Genomic DNA, 17,556 nt, shown 5'->3' with positions numbered 1-17,556 from the left:
CCCCCGATAACATCAGCCCGCCGATAAATCTGTCGGGCTCTAGTCACCTACTAGAGTAGTGGTCTAACAATACTGCTCTCCTACTAGAGTAGTTGTCCCTTACTAGAGTAGTAGTCTAACTACTGGTCTCCTACTACAGGAGCGGTCCAATGTAAGTGGTCTCTTACTAGAGTATGAATCTAAGACTATAATTATCTAACCAGAGTAGTGGTCTATTACTAGAGCAGTAGTCTAGTGTCTAATGATGTGGAACTAGAGGGTCCGATGCTGAGGGAGAATAACATGAATGGGTTCTTTGTTACCGAGGATGTTGACCACACAGGTGGCTGTGGCAGCTCCATGCTGGTTCTCCACCTGGACTGTGAAGACCCCATGGTCGGCCCGGACGGTGTCTCGGATCATCAGGGCCGCCTGGCCCTTCTGGGTGGCTTCCAGACCCAGACGCTCCCTCATCGGGGTCACAGACTCCTCAACAGGCTCTGGAACCTGCAGGCAGAAGGTCTGGTGGTGAGAGGTAGGAGACAATGCAAACTGAAAACACTTCATCACGTTATCATGGAGAAAAGAAGACCTTGGCTCTGCTCTTCTTCTTGATGATTGGAGCAATTTTCTTGGTAGGTTCATTGGTGACGTTCTCGTCGTTCCTCAGCCAGCTGATCTTAGGGTAGGGGCATCCGGAGATGTAGGCGTCGATGCGGACCTCCTGGCCCTTTTTGACGCACACGCCGGACTGCACGCGGGCGTGAAGGGTGACCTTTGGTTTCTCTGCAAGGCCAAGTTGGTTTTTCAGTGAGTGGTGGATGGGTATGAGGCCTGTGTTTCTATGTAGGTTTTGATAGGACATAAGGCTGTGTTTCTGTGCATGTTTCTTAATGTGTGGTGCTGGGTCATGAGGTTCTAAGCAGGTTCCTCAGTGCGTGGTAGGGCTTTGACTTTTGCCCAAGAATCATATTCGAAGTTTGTTTGTTTATTAATATTAATATTCGAATATATTTGAACATTTATTAATAATATTTTGACCATTAAATGCCTTCAGTAAGACATATATGGTATAAAACTTAAGTTGTATATGCTTTGTCCACTAGAGGGCAGTGTATCAGTCAACGTCAAATTGACATTGAGTGCAGCTTGCTGGGATGTAGTGTAGACAGGTGGGCTCTCAAGTTGCTGGTTGTCCCGTGGTATGGGAGTTTGGTCCTACATATTCTACATATTGCTTTATCTTTACCGGTTATTTTCCCCTGTATTTTTTCGAACCCAAAGTAGCGCCAAACTTTGGTCAGGAGAGTAAATATAAAATACAAAGTTGGCGCAAAGCAGGACGCAACGCCACCTACAGGAACCCGGGGCCGGTTGCACCAACTGGGCGTAACTAAGACTGGTCGTAACTGCTAAGTAGGTCTTAGTTACGACCTGGCGTTAGAATGGAACTAACGCCGGTTGCACCAACGGGACTTACGCCTGGTCTTAACTACGCCCGGTCTTAGCCATGCGCGGCCATGTGAATGTTCCATGGTATGCGCATATCACCGCGTTGCTAGGATACCTCGTGACAACAGCTGTTTACTATTTTATTTGACATGCTGTTGGACACCGAAATAAATAATTCATTCGTTCACTCATTGTCATTCATCAATTGTGTTAATGCCTAACAATAAAACACTGCAAACGAATATAATTAAAATATGTATTTGTAATGTCTGGTTTACGACGAGCAGGCATTTAGACGGGAATGTTTCTGTAGGAGAGATTTGTTTAATGTGTCGGCCTGTATAAAATATATAAAAATAGTTAAAACAACATTCACAACTGATTATAAGTTGAGAACGGACTAATCGGCCAGCGATATCTTCCCGACAGGCAGTCGATCTGTGAACACTGATCATATCGCCGGCTGTGCTTTGAAATGCAGTTTAGCGAAGCGTTGCAAGGATGGTGGTAAAGCTGCATTGGATTGGATGTAATTGCTATAGAAACAGCCTGGAATTTCAACTCTACGCCTGCCCCTGACCAGGCGTAGGATTTACGCCTGGTCTTAGTGAAAAGAACGCTAAGCCCAGTTGGTGCAACCGGCGTAACGGTTAGGTTGGACTTAGAACGCCAAGTTACGACCAGGCGTAGTTACGACCAGGCTTACGCCCAGTTGGTGCAACCGGCCCCAGATGACCAATAATAGCCTTGCTAATCCGCATGCGATTCACAACCTCACCAGGTGTGAAAAAGCCTCGGAATCTGAATTTGAAAACTACGTTCAAGCAAAGGCATTTATAAAAAAGAATGCCCATAACAGTTTGCAATTTTAAGGGCTGCCTAATATTCGTTTGAATATTAATTTATTTTCGAATTAAATTCGAATAACGAAGTTCGGAGTCAAAGCCCTAGTGTGTGGTACTGGGTCATGAGGTTCAAGGTAGGTTCCTCAGTGCGTGGTGCTGGGTCATGAGGTTCTAAGCCGTTTCCTCAGTGCGTGGTGCTGCGTCATGATGTTCTTAGCAGGTTCCTCAGTGTGTGGTGCTGGGTCATGAGGTTCTAAGCAGGTTCCTCAGTGAATTGTGCTGGGTCTTGAGGTTCTAGGCGGTTCCTCCGTGCGTGGTGCTGGGGCATGAGGCCCAGGCGAGCAGGGTCCAGTACTTACCCACGGGGTCAGCAGCCTTGATGAGTGGTGTGCTGCGAGATGGCTCGCTGACTCCAGCGGCGTTCTCGGCGCGGACTCTGAACTGGTACTCCATGTCCTCCTGGAGCTCCTTCACCACGTAGGAGAGACCATGGACCAGGCTGGGATTGATCCTCTCGTAGCGATCCCCGTCCTTTAACATCTTCTCCAGGATGTAGCCCTGGATGGCGCAGCCACCGTCGTAGTCTGGGGCCTTCCAGGTGACCGTGATGGACTTGGAGGTGGGGTCCTGGCCCGCTACCTGGATGGGTGGGTCTGGTTTCTCTGTGGATCCATCAGTGTTAAGGTTAGGTCTGCGCCAAATTATATATAACATGTATATCATAGTGTATTATTAACCTTTTTAAACTTGATTTCTTCAATAATAACGGCAGTAACATAAGGTCCAGGGTTGGGTCTATAGTTTATCATATATATTATAAATTATAATATTTTGTTGTATATTATCTGATGCAGATATGATGCAGTATCTTATCTGTGCAATATAGATGATAATATATTGAAGATGATCATTTCATATTTATGATAATATTATATATATGAGATTATATATATATGATAGTATATAATTGTACAATTTATATGATAGTACAATATATATGATAGTATTATGCATATATGAAAGTATATAATTGTACAAAATATATGATTGCACAATATATATGACAGTATTTATTTTATATCAAAGAACACAGTAAATCATATATGATAGTACATCAGATAAATGATCATACATTTAATATACGACTGTATATTTGTTTGATAGTATATATTTGAATAATGTTTTCCGTTGATTTCTATATATTATACATATGAGAGTATAAAATATATATCAGGGATGCAGTAAGGCCCCGGGCCTTCCCCATCATTGAGGAATAAAGACAGAGAGCCATGGCCTTTCAAAGTAAGTCACCACTAGAACTACTACAACTGCACTGAATGCTAGTTGTTGCACTTAATATTGGGCAAATGTTTTTCAGTTTTGTGCAATCCTTCAATGATGATTTATGTGAGCCCTTCGCATTAAAAAAATACGAATCAATCATATGCCTGTTGTTGGTTCTTTTAAAACAAACTTGTTGTATTTGTCGTTTAAGAAGAGTACAGACACGTAAAAAATGCATTTGAGAATGGAAAATATTAAATAATATACGTAGGTTCAATTGGGGCCCTCTTTATCATGACAGTTTCCCATCCCTGGTATATATATGATAGCATATTATATATGATAGTGCAATATATATGAATGAAGTACTTATGCATGATTCCTTCAGTCATAACAGTATATGACATATGATAGTATGTGATATATATATGATGGTATATGATAAAAATTATGAAAGAAATTACAAGTGATTTCTTCAGTGCTAACAATAGTATAATGTATAAATGTTAGTACATTATATTTGATGCATAGGATCTATATGAATTAAGAACTCACGCTTGATCTCCTCAATGATCACTGGGCTGCGCAGCTCGAGGTACTCTCCAGCCCCCACCTTGTTGTGCGCCTTGACCCGGAAGTGGTACTGACAGTTGACGTAGAGGTCCTTGACGGAGCAGGAGAGGAGGTCCTCCCCTGACAGGACCGGGACAAAGGTCTTCTTGGAGGACTCACGGCGCTCCAGGGTGTAGCTGACGATGGGTGTGCCCCCGTTGTTCTCGGGGGCTTTCCAGCTCATTTTGCAGGAGTTCTTTGTGACATCACTGGAGCTGATGTCCTTACACTGACCAGGAAGACCTGCAGGGTTAACAGACAGGGCTCCTTCAACTGACAGTCGATCATCAGCAGGGGGCTGTGGATACTGTGGGAGGGGCCTACTGATGACCTCAACACACTGACAGTAGATCATCAGCAGTGGGCTGTGGATACTGTGGGAGGGGCCTACCGATGACCTCAACACACTGACAGTTAGGGATGGGAATTGATAAGAATTTCACGATTCCGATTCCGCTTATCGATCCGATTCCTTATCGATTCTCTTATCGATTCTCATTGGCTGAGAAAATAAGTACAAATGTGTTTGTTTGTATCAAATCTCTTTAATATCTGATCGGAAGTGCGTCTAGTATTAGGAAATTGTTCATTTTCAAATCAATTGGTCTAGACAAAAAAATATATGTTTGGCTTTTTAAGCCCAAATGCCATCATTATGTGCCATAAAACTAAAAACACAGACTGAAAACAGTCAAGTAAGAGCTTGTGCCTTTTGGAATACTAACAGTGCTCATTTGCATTTAACTTGTAAAAAAATTAAACTGACATAAACAAAATGAAGTATTGATTAGACAGAGATTTATTAGATGGGCCTACCTAATAAACCGTTGGAACACACAAAACCGGAAACCATGGCAACGCCGGTAAACAAACCCTGAGAAGCCCAATCCCTATGAGAGCTCCCCACGCTACGGCCATCCGGAGGCGCACAGAGCTGTTGGTCGTGATATTATCTATACAATTATATTATATTATATACTATTATATATAGAGCTCCGGGAGTCGGTAACGACAACAATCACTTTCTCCTGCTGCAGTTCACCCCAGACTGCACTGCACTGAGTTTGACGGTTGAACGCTGATTGGCTGTTACGTTACACATGTCACTTAGTTGTCACGCTGTTGAACGCTGATTGGCTGTCATCACGCGAAATTCGCGCCAAAGTTGAAATATTTCAACTCGAGCGAATTTGTCGCGGCACAAATCCTCGTGAACGCGCTCGCCTGTGCACGGCGAAAGTGTGGCGCGACAAATCAAAACTTGTCGCCGGTTTTCTCTCGCGAAAAATCCGCTTGTTACGCGTCTCCACGTTCACTTTGTATGGGATCTTGTCGCACCGTCGCGTTTGGTGTGAACGCACAATGCCCTTCTTCCTCGGCGGCGCTGTCACGTTAAAATTGTACCGGGGGGCGAAAATTGTACCGGCCTACATCATCAGTTGTCCGTTGCCAGGCAACGGACAACATATTACGTAAGGTGTTGTCCTTTGCCAGGCAGGTTTCAATCGCGCTCATGTTGCCGAAGACGAAATAATATAATACAGATAACGGATCGCTAGATAACACTTGTTTTTACTTTATATTTGTATTGCATTTAATTGTTTAATCGAATTTAGCTAGTAAACTGAGTGTTTAATGTGTATCATAGTCTAGCTAGCTTGTGTTAATTTAATTTCCTTAATTAAATTTAGAGAATAGATTATAGGTAATAGATAGATAGATAGATAATAGATAGATAAATTGGTAGATAGGTGAGCAGGCATTTACTAACTGGTAAATGTTTTTTATTATTATTATTCACGTTATCCCCATAACATTTAGCTATTACTGTGTAGGGAAATAGATAAATGCAATACAATAGAAATATAAAGTTAGGAACGCTAATAAATGTAATTTGTAAAATAAGTGTTATCTGTCTTGTCGCGCTCAATGAACGAGTTCGTGAATGTTCAAGAACCTTCCATGTCATTCGACGCGATCGTCTGTTGCCAGGCAGGTTTGGAATGGATTACTTTGGATGACGTAGGCCGGTACAATTTTCGCCCCCGGTACAATTGTAACGTGACAGCGCCATGTTTGCTGCGTTCTGAACCAAAACAAAGCAGCGTGTGTGTGACGTCATGACGCATTTGCCGCGACAGGAACCGATAAGCGAAATCGTTAAGCAGGCTTGCTAATGATTCAAAGGAATCGGTTGACTCGGCACCGGTTCTGAACAAGAACCGGTTCTCGATTCCCATCCCTACTGACAGTAGATAATCAGCAGTGGGCTGTGGATACTGGGGGAGGGGCCTACCAATGACCTCAACACAATCAAAGTAGATCATCAGCAGTGGGCTGTGGATACTGTGGGAGGGGCCTACCAATGACTTTGACGTTGACGGTCTCGCTGACGATTCCCAGACTATTCTTCAGGGTGATGGTATACTCTCCGGCGTCGCCGTGGGAACACCTCAGCTTCTCCAGGTGAGCATTGCTCATCTCCATGGTCATGGAGGTCTTGTCGTCTGCCTTACACTCCACCTTGTCCTTCTGCCACACCATGCTGGGTGTGGGGATGGCGGTGTAGGGGATGTTGAGGTGGAGCTTCTCCCCCTCAACCACCACTAAGTCTTTTCCGTCAAGCTTCAGGGTCGGGGCGCCTGGGGAAAAAGGGTGGTGATGTAATCTATAAGATGACGCAAACTAAACAAGTGGAAACATAGTAGTCTTGAGCTCTACGGATCAAGAGTGTAAGCGATTATACGTACAGTCAGGATCCTTGGTGAAGATCTTGTCGGTTATCTCTGAGGGATCACTGACACCGATGGAGTTGATGGCGCGCACCCTGATGACATACTTCTTCTCTGGTTTGATTCCGTCATCAACGCGGAACTGGAGCTCCTTGATTGGTCGGGTGTTGACCCGGAGCCACTTAAGCTCTGGGCGGGCCTCTGCCACCTCCACGTGGTAGCCGGTGATGGGGCAGCCTCCGTCCTTAGTAGGAGGCTTCCACGTCACGTTGATGTGCAGCCTGCTGGCGTCGGGGATGGCCACCTGCTGGGGAGGAGACGGAGGGCCTAACAGGATAAAAACAAATGGTTGGTCAACAAGTTGAAATGTAACATGATCATCTTTATGAACAATCATATGAGCTCACAAAATGTATATAAAATATTTAAAAAAACTAGAAAGTAAAAAACAGCGATTTTCTGGTTGTAAAATGTAAAATAAAGCTCTATCTGATTGGGTGGTCAGTAGTCTGTATCTAGGGGTCAAAGTTGATATTGTTGAGCTTTGAGTTTGGTGGCTAGGTGGACTATCTGAAAGTCTGTTAGGTTGCATATATGCAGTGGTGTAGTCTATTTTATTGTAGTGGGTATACTGTGATGATTCCCTCCCAGCCTCGTACAAACCCGTCCCACCGGTACGTGTACATGTGTGGCGCTTATGGGGTGTCGCACCACACTCACCAACGCAGGGGTCTACAACCCGCTGATTTAAGAGTATAATGATTTTCAACAATCATGGAAAGCTGAGTAGGTTTATCAGTTTAATAACAGTATGACAATGTTTATATGTGAAGCACTTTGAGTCTGCCTTGTGTATGAAAAGTGCTATATAAATAAAGTTGCCTTGCCTTGCCTTGCCTTGAACAAATAGAACACAAAAATGACAAGTTGTCCTGCGTATATCTATAGTAGCAATAGCACATGCTAAACAAGGACAAAATCTACTTAAAATAATTGAATGAACTGTTTACAACCATGGCTAACCAGTGCATGAGAAGGAGATGACAGGAGACTAATGTTTCAATCTTTCAATTGCTCTAATTTGAGCTCTTACTGTTGTTATCTAACATACCATACAGTAATTGAATTGTGTAAAAGTGTGAAATTACTGCACCTTAAAAATGACCATGAATTAGCTATACTCTCATTTGCATAGTGATTAACATTATGAATTTCAATTGTGTATACCAACTGTATGTTGGCTGACATTTACCAAACTTTTTTTCCCTCCACTCTAACCAAGGATGCCTGTTTTTAAATTCCCTAGCCTGACACCCAGTCTGAAAGGCTGGCCAGGGGTTCTCATCTAAAAGTAACAAGGAGATATAAAGTGGGATTAAAACATTGTTGACTACCTGTTATGTGGTTTACACATTAATATGGGAGGACTGGACACACACACACACACAGGCGCACGCACGCACACACACACACACACGCACACACACGCGAGAAGGAGGGGCTCGGCCCGCCAACTAACGTGCAGAGATGCAGGGGCAGCTTCGCGCTTCGTAACAGAGACAGGGCAGAGCGCGAGCACGCAGGGGGAATTTTATGAATGGTGAATGTAGGAGATAACTTCCCCTGCTTAAAGTATTTTATTACAGTTATACCCAACCGGTATTTGCGAAAAATAAACACAGAAGTGAAAGATCTGTCACAAGACGATTGATACGTATCCGTGCACATTTTTAAGTGGGTATACGCAAATCCTGGTGCGTTCCTAGTGGGTATACGGCGTATACCTGCGTATCACGTAGACTACACCACTGCATATATGTCTAGGTTGGTCACTCAACTGCACAAGAAAAACCGTTGGCCATCTTGCAACATCTACGCTGAATCGAATGTTGGCCACTTTTTTTTTTATAATATCCCACCACCCTCTTCGGAGGACAACTTTATTTTTATTCAACAAAATTTGATTTACAAAAGTAAGAAATAGGAGAGAATAATAATAATAATGATAATAATGATAATAATGAAAAAGAAGATAAAAAGGAGATTGAAGTGGCTCCGAACCCATATACCCAAGTGCGCAAGACATACACACAAAAAAAGTAAAATAACAGAATGTTGGCCACTTTAAGGGCGGGCTCTCTGATGGTTTGTATTGTTCAGAGGAACACGTCTCAAGCATAGGACACTTACTGGTTGGGTCTTCGATGGTGAAGATCTCAGTGGGCTCACTGGGATCTCCGACGCCAGCCTTGTTCTCCGCTCGCACCTGGAACTGGACCTCGGTCCCCTCGTCCACATCAGTCACTTTGTACTGGCTCTGCTTGTCAGGAGTCTTACAGCACTTCAGCCAGCGGCTGCCCAGTTTCTCCTTCTTCTCAATCACATACCTGGAAATAGACAAGGTTCTCATACATTACATATTACATTCACAAACCGATGGCGGAGTCCACCACACAGGGAGACAGCAAGCTCTTCAGGAGCAGGGTGAGGCGTCTTGCTCAGGAACACCTCAACACTCAACTAGGAGGAGCCAGGGATCATACTAGCAACCTTCTGGTTACAAGCCAACCCGCTCCACCTCCTGATCTACTGCCTCCCCAATGTTGGTTTAGAAGACAAATTTCTCAACCACATCACATCACCAGAACAATGTATTAGTCTGAGCAGTATTCCAAGGCTCTGGACTGAGACACTGGCTGGATGACTCACTTGGTAATGGGTCTTCCACCATTGCTTTTGGGGGCTTCCCATTTCAGCTCCACGTGTCTCTTGGTAACCTCCACCACCGTCAGCGCGTACGGTGGCCCAGGAGTGGCTGAAATGAACAAGAAGTGAATGCCGAATGCTTCACAATTCCCCACAGCATTGGTCTAACTGGTTAAGCAGTGCACACAGAGGAAGCACTCACTGAACGTGTCCTTGGCGAGCACCGCATCCTCCAGCTCACAGAACTCCCCCATCCCACAGGCGTTCTCAGCAGCCACTCTGAACACATACAGGGTGCCCTCATTGAGGGGAGTCACACAGTACTTGAGCTCCTTCACCGTGGTGTCCACCGCCTGCCAGCCCTTCCTCCTCACGTCCCTCTTCTCCACCACGTAGTTGGTGATGGGGGAGCCTCCGTCGCTGCTGGGCAACTGCCATTTGAGGTCAGCACTGACCTTGGTGATGTTTGTCACCTCCAGCCACTGAGGAGCCGACGGGGGATCTAGGGCCAGAGAGAGAGAGAGAGAGAGAGAGAGAGAGAGAGAGAGAGAGAGAGAGAGAGACAACGAGAGAGAGAGACAACGAGAGAGAGAGAGAGAGAGAGAGAGAGAGACAACGAGAGAGAGAGACAACGAGAGAGAGAGAGAGAGAGAGAAAACGTGAGAAGGAGTAAGAGAAAGAGAAAGAGAGAGAGAGAGCCAGAAAGACAGACAGATAGATAGAGGAACAGGAGTTATGAGTTGTGTGTTTAGGACCATGGGTTATTTTTTGAATATTACATCAATAATAATAATGCAGTAGGCTAATAGCCTACTGCATTTTTATAATGCTATTATTATATATATTATAACGCTGGGTATCAAAGCTTGGACCAAGAGATAAGGGACTTATTGTTGATGGAGGTTAGACTTACAGAGTCTCTCCTTGCAGAGCACAAGGTCGCTGGGCTCGCTGGGTTCACTCTCTCCGGCCTTGTTGACGGCCTTGACCCGGAAACAGTACTCCTGCCTCTCCATCAGACCTTTGAGCAGGTGCTCCGTCACAGGAATGTCCTCTGCGATACGGACCCATTCCTCACTTCCTGCCTTTTGGAATTCAATGATGTAGCCCTCGATCTTGGCACCGCCGTCGTGCTCCGGCCGGGTCCACAGCAGGTTGGCCGTGGTCTTGCCGATATCTTTCACGAGTGGCTTGCCTGGAGCCCATGGAGCGTCTGGATACAACACAACGTCAACATGGGAGTCATTTCTACAGGTCATTCATTCAAATAACAGTTTTTTGGTGATTAGTATGTATCTTGACCAAAAATAAGTGGGGAATAGTAGGGGTTATGTGACTAACCAATTGGATCCTTGATGAGGATGGGATCTGTTTCCACGCTGGGTTTACCGGGTCCAGCCAAGTTCTCAGCCAAAACGCGGAAGCTATACTTCTTCTTGGTCGGCAGGCCCTTCACCCTGGAAGCACACGCAGGATTTTTGTCCAAGTCCCCAAGCTTACTAAGAATAAACAGTATTACTCATATTTCTTGGTAAGAACTGGAAACCATTGGATTCATATGTAATTTTCTTCATGAACATTAGATCTGACCATTACCTAAATGTAGCATCCTTAACAGGGAGTTTGTTGCATCGAATCCACTTGTCACTCTCTCGGTCAAACTTTTCGATCCAGTATCCAGTGATGGGGCTGCCACCATCCTCGTCAGGCTCAAACCATGTGAGAGTGACTGCATCCTTAGTGATGTCTGAAGGAGTGACTCTGGTTGGGCAACCAGGCGGATCTGGAACAAAAGACAAGAACCATCGTTACTTCTTCTGGTTATAGGTTCCAACATGAGACACACCTGGTAAATATCCCTGTTCCACACAGACAAATACTGAGAGATGACATGTTCTCCAGGGGCCAACCTACCGAAGGAGTACTTGGCCACGATGGGGACATGCACGGCAGGCTGGCTGATTCCGTACTGGTTCTCAGCGCTCACTCTAAAGATGTATTCCTTCAGAGGGGTCAGTTTACAGGCACTGAAGGTGGTTTGCTTGACTGTGGCTGATAGCTTGATCCATTCCTCCTTGTCTGTCTGTCGTCTCTCTACAATGTAGTTGGTGACGTTGGAACCTCCGTCGTCTCTCGGGGGGTTCCAGGCCAGGAAGCAGGACTCGTTGGTGATCTCAGAGAGGTCAAAGGCAGCGGGAGGACCAGGCTTATCTGCATGACGGACAACACATTTGATACTCATCTTTTGTTCCACACCAATATGATATCTCTATATTCTGCCTATTGACTATAACAACTTTAAATCAACTTCTGAAACACAAGCTGAGTGTACCGAGGATGTTGACGTCGATAGTGGCGGTGGCGCGTCCACAAGTGTTGACGGCCTCGATGATGTAGGTCGCCGTGTCTCCTCTGGTGCTCTTGTCTATGGACAGCTTGGAGTGTCCAGGCTTGGTGTCTATGGCGATGCGCTCGTTGGTCTTCAGCACCAGGTCAGCCTTGGTCCACTTCACCCTGGGGTCCGGCTTCCCCGTAACATCGGCAGGGAGTTCAAACTTGGTGCCGGCTCTGGCAGTCAGGCCTGCCAGCAGCTTCACGTCCAGCTGGATCACCGGAGGCTCTGTCAGAAGGAAATGGAAGAGTTCAGAAGCAACCACGTCAAAAGATGCTCCTTGGTTGTGTGGTGGAGAAGGGTTCTATAAGATCCAGCCCCTGGAGGCAGAAGATGCATAGGGATGTGTGAGCTGACCTTTAGCGTCCACAGCCTGGATCTCGTCGGTGGCCCTACAGGGCTTCCCTGCTCCCAGCTTGTTGAAGGCCTTGATACGGTAGGAGTACCACTGGCCCTCAATCAGACCCTTCACCAGGAACCTGCCACACACACAACATACAGAACGCCGTCATGAAAGGTTCAGGTAGAGTGGTTACAACACACTATCTAATCTAACCAGAGGGTTGTGTGGTTGCTATGCAGTAGGTTGTGTGGTTGTTATGCAGTAGGTTGTGTGGTTGCTATGCAGTAGGTTGTGTGGTTGCTATGCAGTAGGTTGTGTGGTTGCTATGCAGTATGACATCTAATCTAAACAGAGGGTTGTATGGATGCTATGCAGTAGGTTGTGTGGCTGCTATGTAGTAGGTTGTGTGGTTGCTATGCAGTAGGTTGTGTGATTGCTATGCAGTTGGTTGTGTGGTTGCTTTGCTATCCATGTCATCTCCAGGTCCAGATGTCTCACTTGAGCTCAGGAATGGGCTCTCCGCAGGGCTCCCACTTGTCCGACCCTCTCTGGCACTTCTCCACCACATAGCCCTTGATGTACGAGCCCCCATCGTACTTGGGGGGCTCCCAAAACAGGAAGATGGTCTTGGCACCCTTATCTCTCCACTTCAGGTTTTCCGGGGCGTCAGGCACAGCTGGATACACAGGATAGCACGGTTACCAGACATATCACACCAGGAGGAGACCCCCTCTGCCCTAGCAGCTACCTCTGGACGTACGGCTTCTTAACAACCTGGTCTCACAGGAATCTTTGAAATGACCACGGTCTCTTAACTCAAAATCAGTGGAATCCTCACGGAAACACGCCATTTTCTGTGATATGGCCACGGATTTTGCTCCAATGCAAGTTGATGACACTCCTATTCCGTGGCACACACACAGATCCCAGTTTAAATGAACGAGTCGACCACGGGCGCTTAACTCATAATCCATGGTGGCCTCATGGAATCACTTAAATTGTTAATGATAGTCACGTTCCGTGGCACACACACACACAGATCCCCGTCTCAACGGCCGAGTCAACCTGGTCTCAAAGGGATCCGTGAAATGACCATAGCCTATATATATATATATGAATGAAATTCATATTAACGGTATGGCACTATATCCCTGTTCTCGCCCATGCTTCAGGGAGTTCTGGTGGTCTCCGTGTATAATAAATAAATAAATAAATATTTATATATAACGAAATAAATAAATATCTATAAATATGTATGTGTATTTATATATATATATCAGTGCTGTCAAGCGATAAAAATATTTTATCGCGATTAATCGCATCAATGCCATAGTTAACTCATAGTTAACTAACAATTTTTTTTCTATGCTAAATATCCCTTGATTTCTTTGTTCCATTAATTTTTCTCATTTTAATGCTCTTATCAACATGGAGAAGTGCATCGGCTTGCCTTGTGCAAATGTTTTTTTATGGATGACAACATTGGCATATACTGATCAAAACAGGACGATACAAAAAAAAAGCCTATAGTGCAATTAAACGATGAACATACAAACATACTGCCTTGAACATAGCAGTCAGGCTACTGCTTCTTTGTTTTGAGCCACTAATATAGCACTAATATATATATATATATACACATACATATTTATACATAGGCCTGTATATTTATTTATTTTGATTCTTCGAGGAGGTCTGGTAGTCTCCGTATATAAATAAATAAATATAAATAAATAGGTATGTAGCCTATATACCTATTTACATACATACATATTTATATATATTTATTTATTATATACGGAGACCACCAGACCTCCTCGAAGCAACGAAAACGGTCTATTAAATTCAAGAAGGGCCAGGGAGAATAGGGATATAGTGCCATATCGTCAATATGAATTTCATGGTCAATGGTCAGATACAGATCTCGTTATAACAATAATTTATATCGATGTAACGAGAAAGGATGTAATGATAACGCCAAGAAAATAACGGCTAGGCCATTTTAACCGAATTCAGCCTATAACCTTATACATATAATAGTCTAAATATTAAATATTATAAATATTTAAATATTGTCATATCTGAATCCGATTTATCCGATTTTTGAGAAGACCCCCTCAAAAACTGAAACTAACCACGTTCTTTAAACCCAGTCCCACACCAGATTGTAGTAAAACTGCCCACAGCGGAAAATACATTACAATAACGGCTCTAAACATGTGACATGTATACGTTTTTTTGGCCTATTCTTTTCAATGGGCCTGTTTCCACGTGACTGTCATGGTTGCTATGGTGGTTGCCATCTACTGCCCCCCAAATCTTTCAATTTTCCACAGTTTAGACTTGTAATTAATAAGTTACTTTTGAAATCGACTTGACTCATTTTTTTTATCACTGTCTGGTGGCTTGTTACGTCACTCTGAAAGATGCGCAAGGAAATATTTGGTAGTGACACAGTCTATAACCAATTCGTGAAAGCAGAACATCAAGCTCATTGATTGAACGAGGCAGGGTTATTTGAAATAATTCATTAAGATATCATGTGTGACAGGTCATTCCTCCCCTTGAGTGTGTATTGACTATTTGTGTTGATTGAAATGCTCATTGCAAGCTTCCTGTTCATGTTTAGTGTACCCCTACTGTCCACAAGCACCCTAATGATCAATTAGGAGGCCGAAGCCCTAAAGGAAGTGATGCAATAGGTAACTTCTGAGTTAAGGACAGTAACAAGTAAGCTATAGACCTGGGGTCTCTTTTATATCAACGGGGGTCTCAAAGGATGCATACGATCATCAATGTAGGGATTCCAGCCCTACAAGAAATTACTCAGCAAGTGCTTCATCTCGTTGCACCTCACCCAGCGGCTCGCTTGCAAGATTTTGGCCTGAAATTCTTCCCAGACCTACACCGTAGCCATCCAACATTCATATCTGAGAATCAAGCCTCTCTTTAATAATGACAAAAAGTTATGAGAGAAATTCACATTAACTTTTTCTTATCTCATAAGGGCCGTGGTGCCGGCTCCTTTTGACTTTTTGACCCAAGACTTCAAAATCTTGTCCACAGGCCAGCTGTATATACACGAAACTTGGCCCTCTCTGACCCCGAGGGCAGGGAGGGGGGGGGGGGGGGGGCGGGGGATCTGAGGTTTTGGGTCAGGGTAAGGATTAGGGCTGGCCTTTTTCCAGAGACCCACAATTTTCAATCCCAAGATAATAATAATAATATTAATAAATGAAATGTATATAGCGCTTAATATGGTACTCTAAGATATACCCTGGTTAAAGGTCTAATGAACAAGATTTCATCGCTTGTCAACTAATTTAGATTAATTTCTAATAACGGCTTGTTGCCAATGCGTTTCAATGCAGCATTTGATTATGCTGTGTGAGCCTTTCCTGTAGGGCTGGAGCCCCCAGTGGATAATTTTGAGACCCTCTAAAGAGATCCCAGGTCTATAGCTTACTTGTTCATGTCCTCGCCTCAGTCACCTATTGCATCACTTCCTTTAGGGCTTCGGCCTCCTAATTGATCATTGTAGTATAATTGAATGCCCTCTTTCATATATATGACACCACCACCACTGGGACGTGGCAACAATTCTCCATATCCATATGGGGAGGGGGGGGGGTGTGCTTGTGGACAGTAGGGGTACGTACACTAGACATAAATAGGAAGCACACTCAGGAGGAGGAATGACCTCTCACGTATAACTTAATTAATTAACTTAATTAATTATTTCAAATAACCCTGCCTCGTTAAATCAATGAGCTTGGTGTTTTGCTTTCACTAATAGGTTATGGGCCTAGGCCAGGGATGGGCAACTTTCATGATAAAAAGGGCCACAATTCTTCATCATCACCATCAGAGGGAAACTGAGAGAAGCTACACATTTTTGAATTTGTTGGATATGATTTCCTGTATTCTGTTGCATTTTGGGGATGGCCACTACCTACAAAATCTTCCAGATTCATAACCTATGTATGGTATGTTGATTGAACCAACATACATTAATTTCATGTTTTCCATGCTCAAACAGCCATATGATTGGTTAGTATTTTGATCAGTGCAAAGGGCTCACATATATCATCATTCAATGATGTCACAAAACTGAAAAACAGTGGCCCAACATTAAGTGCAACAACTCAATGAACTCAAACCCAACAAGCATAATATTCACTTCAGGGTTGTGTAGTAGTTGTAGTGGCGACTTAAGTGGTATCGTTGATATCATGATATCGTTTCTAAGCAAACTAGACACATGGGTTTGCCTTTGAATAGTATGAACAGATTCTTCTTTCTTAACCAAGATTTCTGTAACTCAATTATTATTATTATTATTATCTTTTTTTTTGATTAAATAAAAATGATGTGCGGGCCTGACTGAGTGAGGATGCGGGCCGCCAGTTGCCCATCCCTGGCCTAGGCTATGTCACCACAAAATCTGTCCATGCGCATCTCTCAGAGTGACGTAACTAGTTCAATACAAAGTTCAATACAAAAATGACAAGTCAAAACTGTGTAAAATGGAAAGATATTTCAAGGTGTCCTTCTATTTCCTAGCCTTACCGTCGTTAACGTGGTTTGGAGCAGAGAAGTTTGAACTCATGAAGTCGTTTGCAATGTGAACGGTGCATACATTGTGTACATTAATGTCCCTCATCAAAGCATCCCGCTCCTATCTGGACAAAGTAGAGTGATAGTTGAGGTCCTTACTGGCAGGAGAGGAGATGTTGATCGGCTCATCGATGTAGGCTGGTTCTCCTGGACCACACTTGTTGCAGGCTGTAACGCTGAACAAGTACTCCTTACCCTCCATCACGTCGGTCACCGTGTGCTCCAGGTCCAGAACGTTCACGGCCACCTGGAGGAACCCAACAGAAACATCTTCATTTTACTGTTGTCTAAATTTGAATATAAACACCTTCATGTTACTGTTGTCTTAATGTGAAGATATACATCTGAATGTTACTCTAGTCTTAATGTGAAGATATACATCTTCATGTTACTGTAGTCTTAATGGGAAAATATACATTTTAATGATACTGTAACTCTAGTCTTAATGCGAAGATATAAATCTTAATTTAACTGTACTTAATGTGAAGATATACATCTTAATGTAGCTCTAGTATTAATGTGAAGATATAAATCTTAATGTTACTGTAACTCTAGTCTTAATGTGAAGATATCTAGTCTTAATGTGAAGATATA

At 43.8% G+C, this 17,556-nt stretch overlaps 1 protein-coding gene across 1 annotated transcript in view; it reads right to left on the bottom strand.

Annotated features, from left to right (window-relative positions):
• ttn.1 (titin, tandem duplicate 1) overlaps window positions 1-17,556 on the bottom strand; it is a 253,662-nt gene that overhangs the window by 96,147 nt on the left and 139,959 nt on the right. The window contains exons 123-127 of the mRNA XM_056612257.1: window positions 6,536-6,814; window positions 4,116-4,415; window positions 2,636-2,938; window positions 572-765; window positions 303-486 (exon numbers count right to left, since the gene is read on the bottom strand). Of these exons, the coding sequence (XP_056468232.1) occupies window positions 303-486; window positions 572-765; window positions 2,636-2,938; window positions 4,116-4,415; window positions 6,536-6,814 (1,260 nt within the window). The remainder of the gene's footprint in view (window positions 1-302; window positions 487-571; window positions 766-2,635; window positions 2,939-4,115; window positions 4,416-6,535; window positions 6,815-17,556) is intronic.

The sequence above is a fragment of the Gadus chalcogrammus genome, chromosome 16, assembly GCF_026213295.1.
Source record: "Gadus chalcogrammus isolate NIFS_2021 chromosome 16, NIFS_Gcha_1.0, whole genome shotgun sequence".
Taxonomy (NCBI): domain Eukaryota; kingdom Metazoa; phylum Chordata; class Actinopteri; order Gadiformes; family Gadidae; genus Gadus; species Gadus chalcogrammus.
The sequence above is the reverse complement of the archived record's forward strand: the minus strand, read 5'-3'. Positions and strand labels throughout refer to the sequence as shown.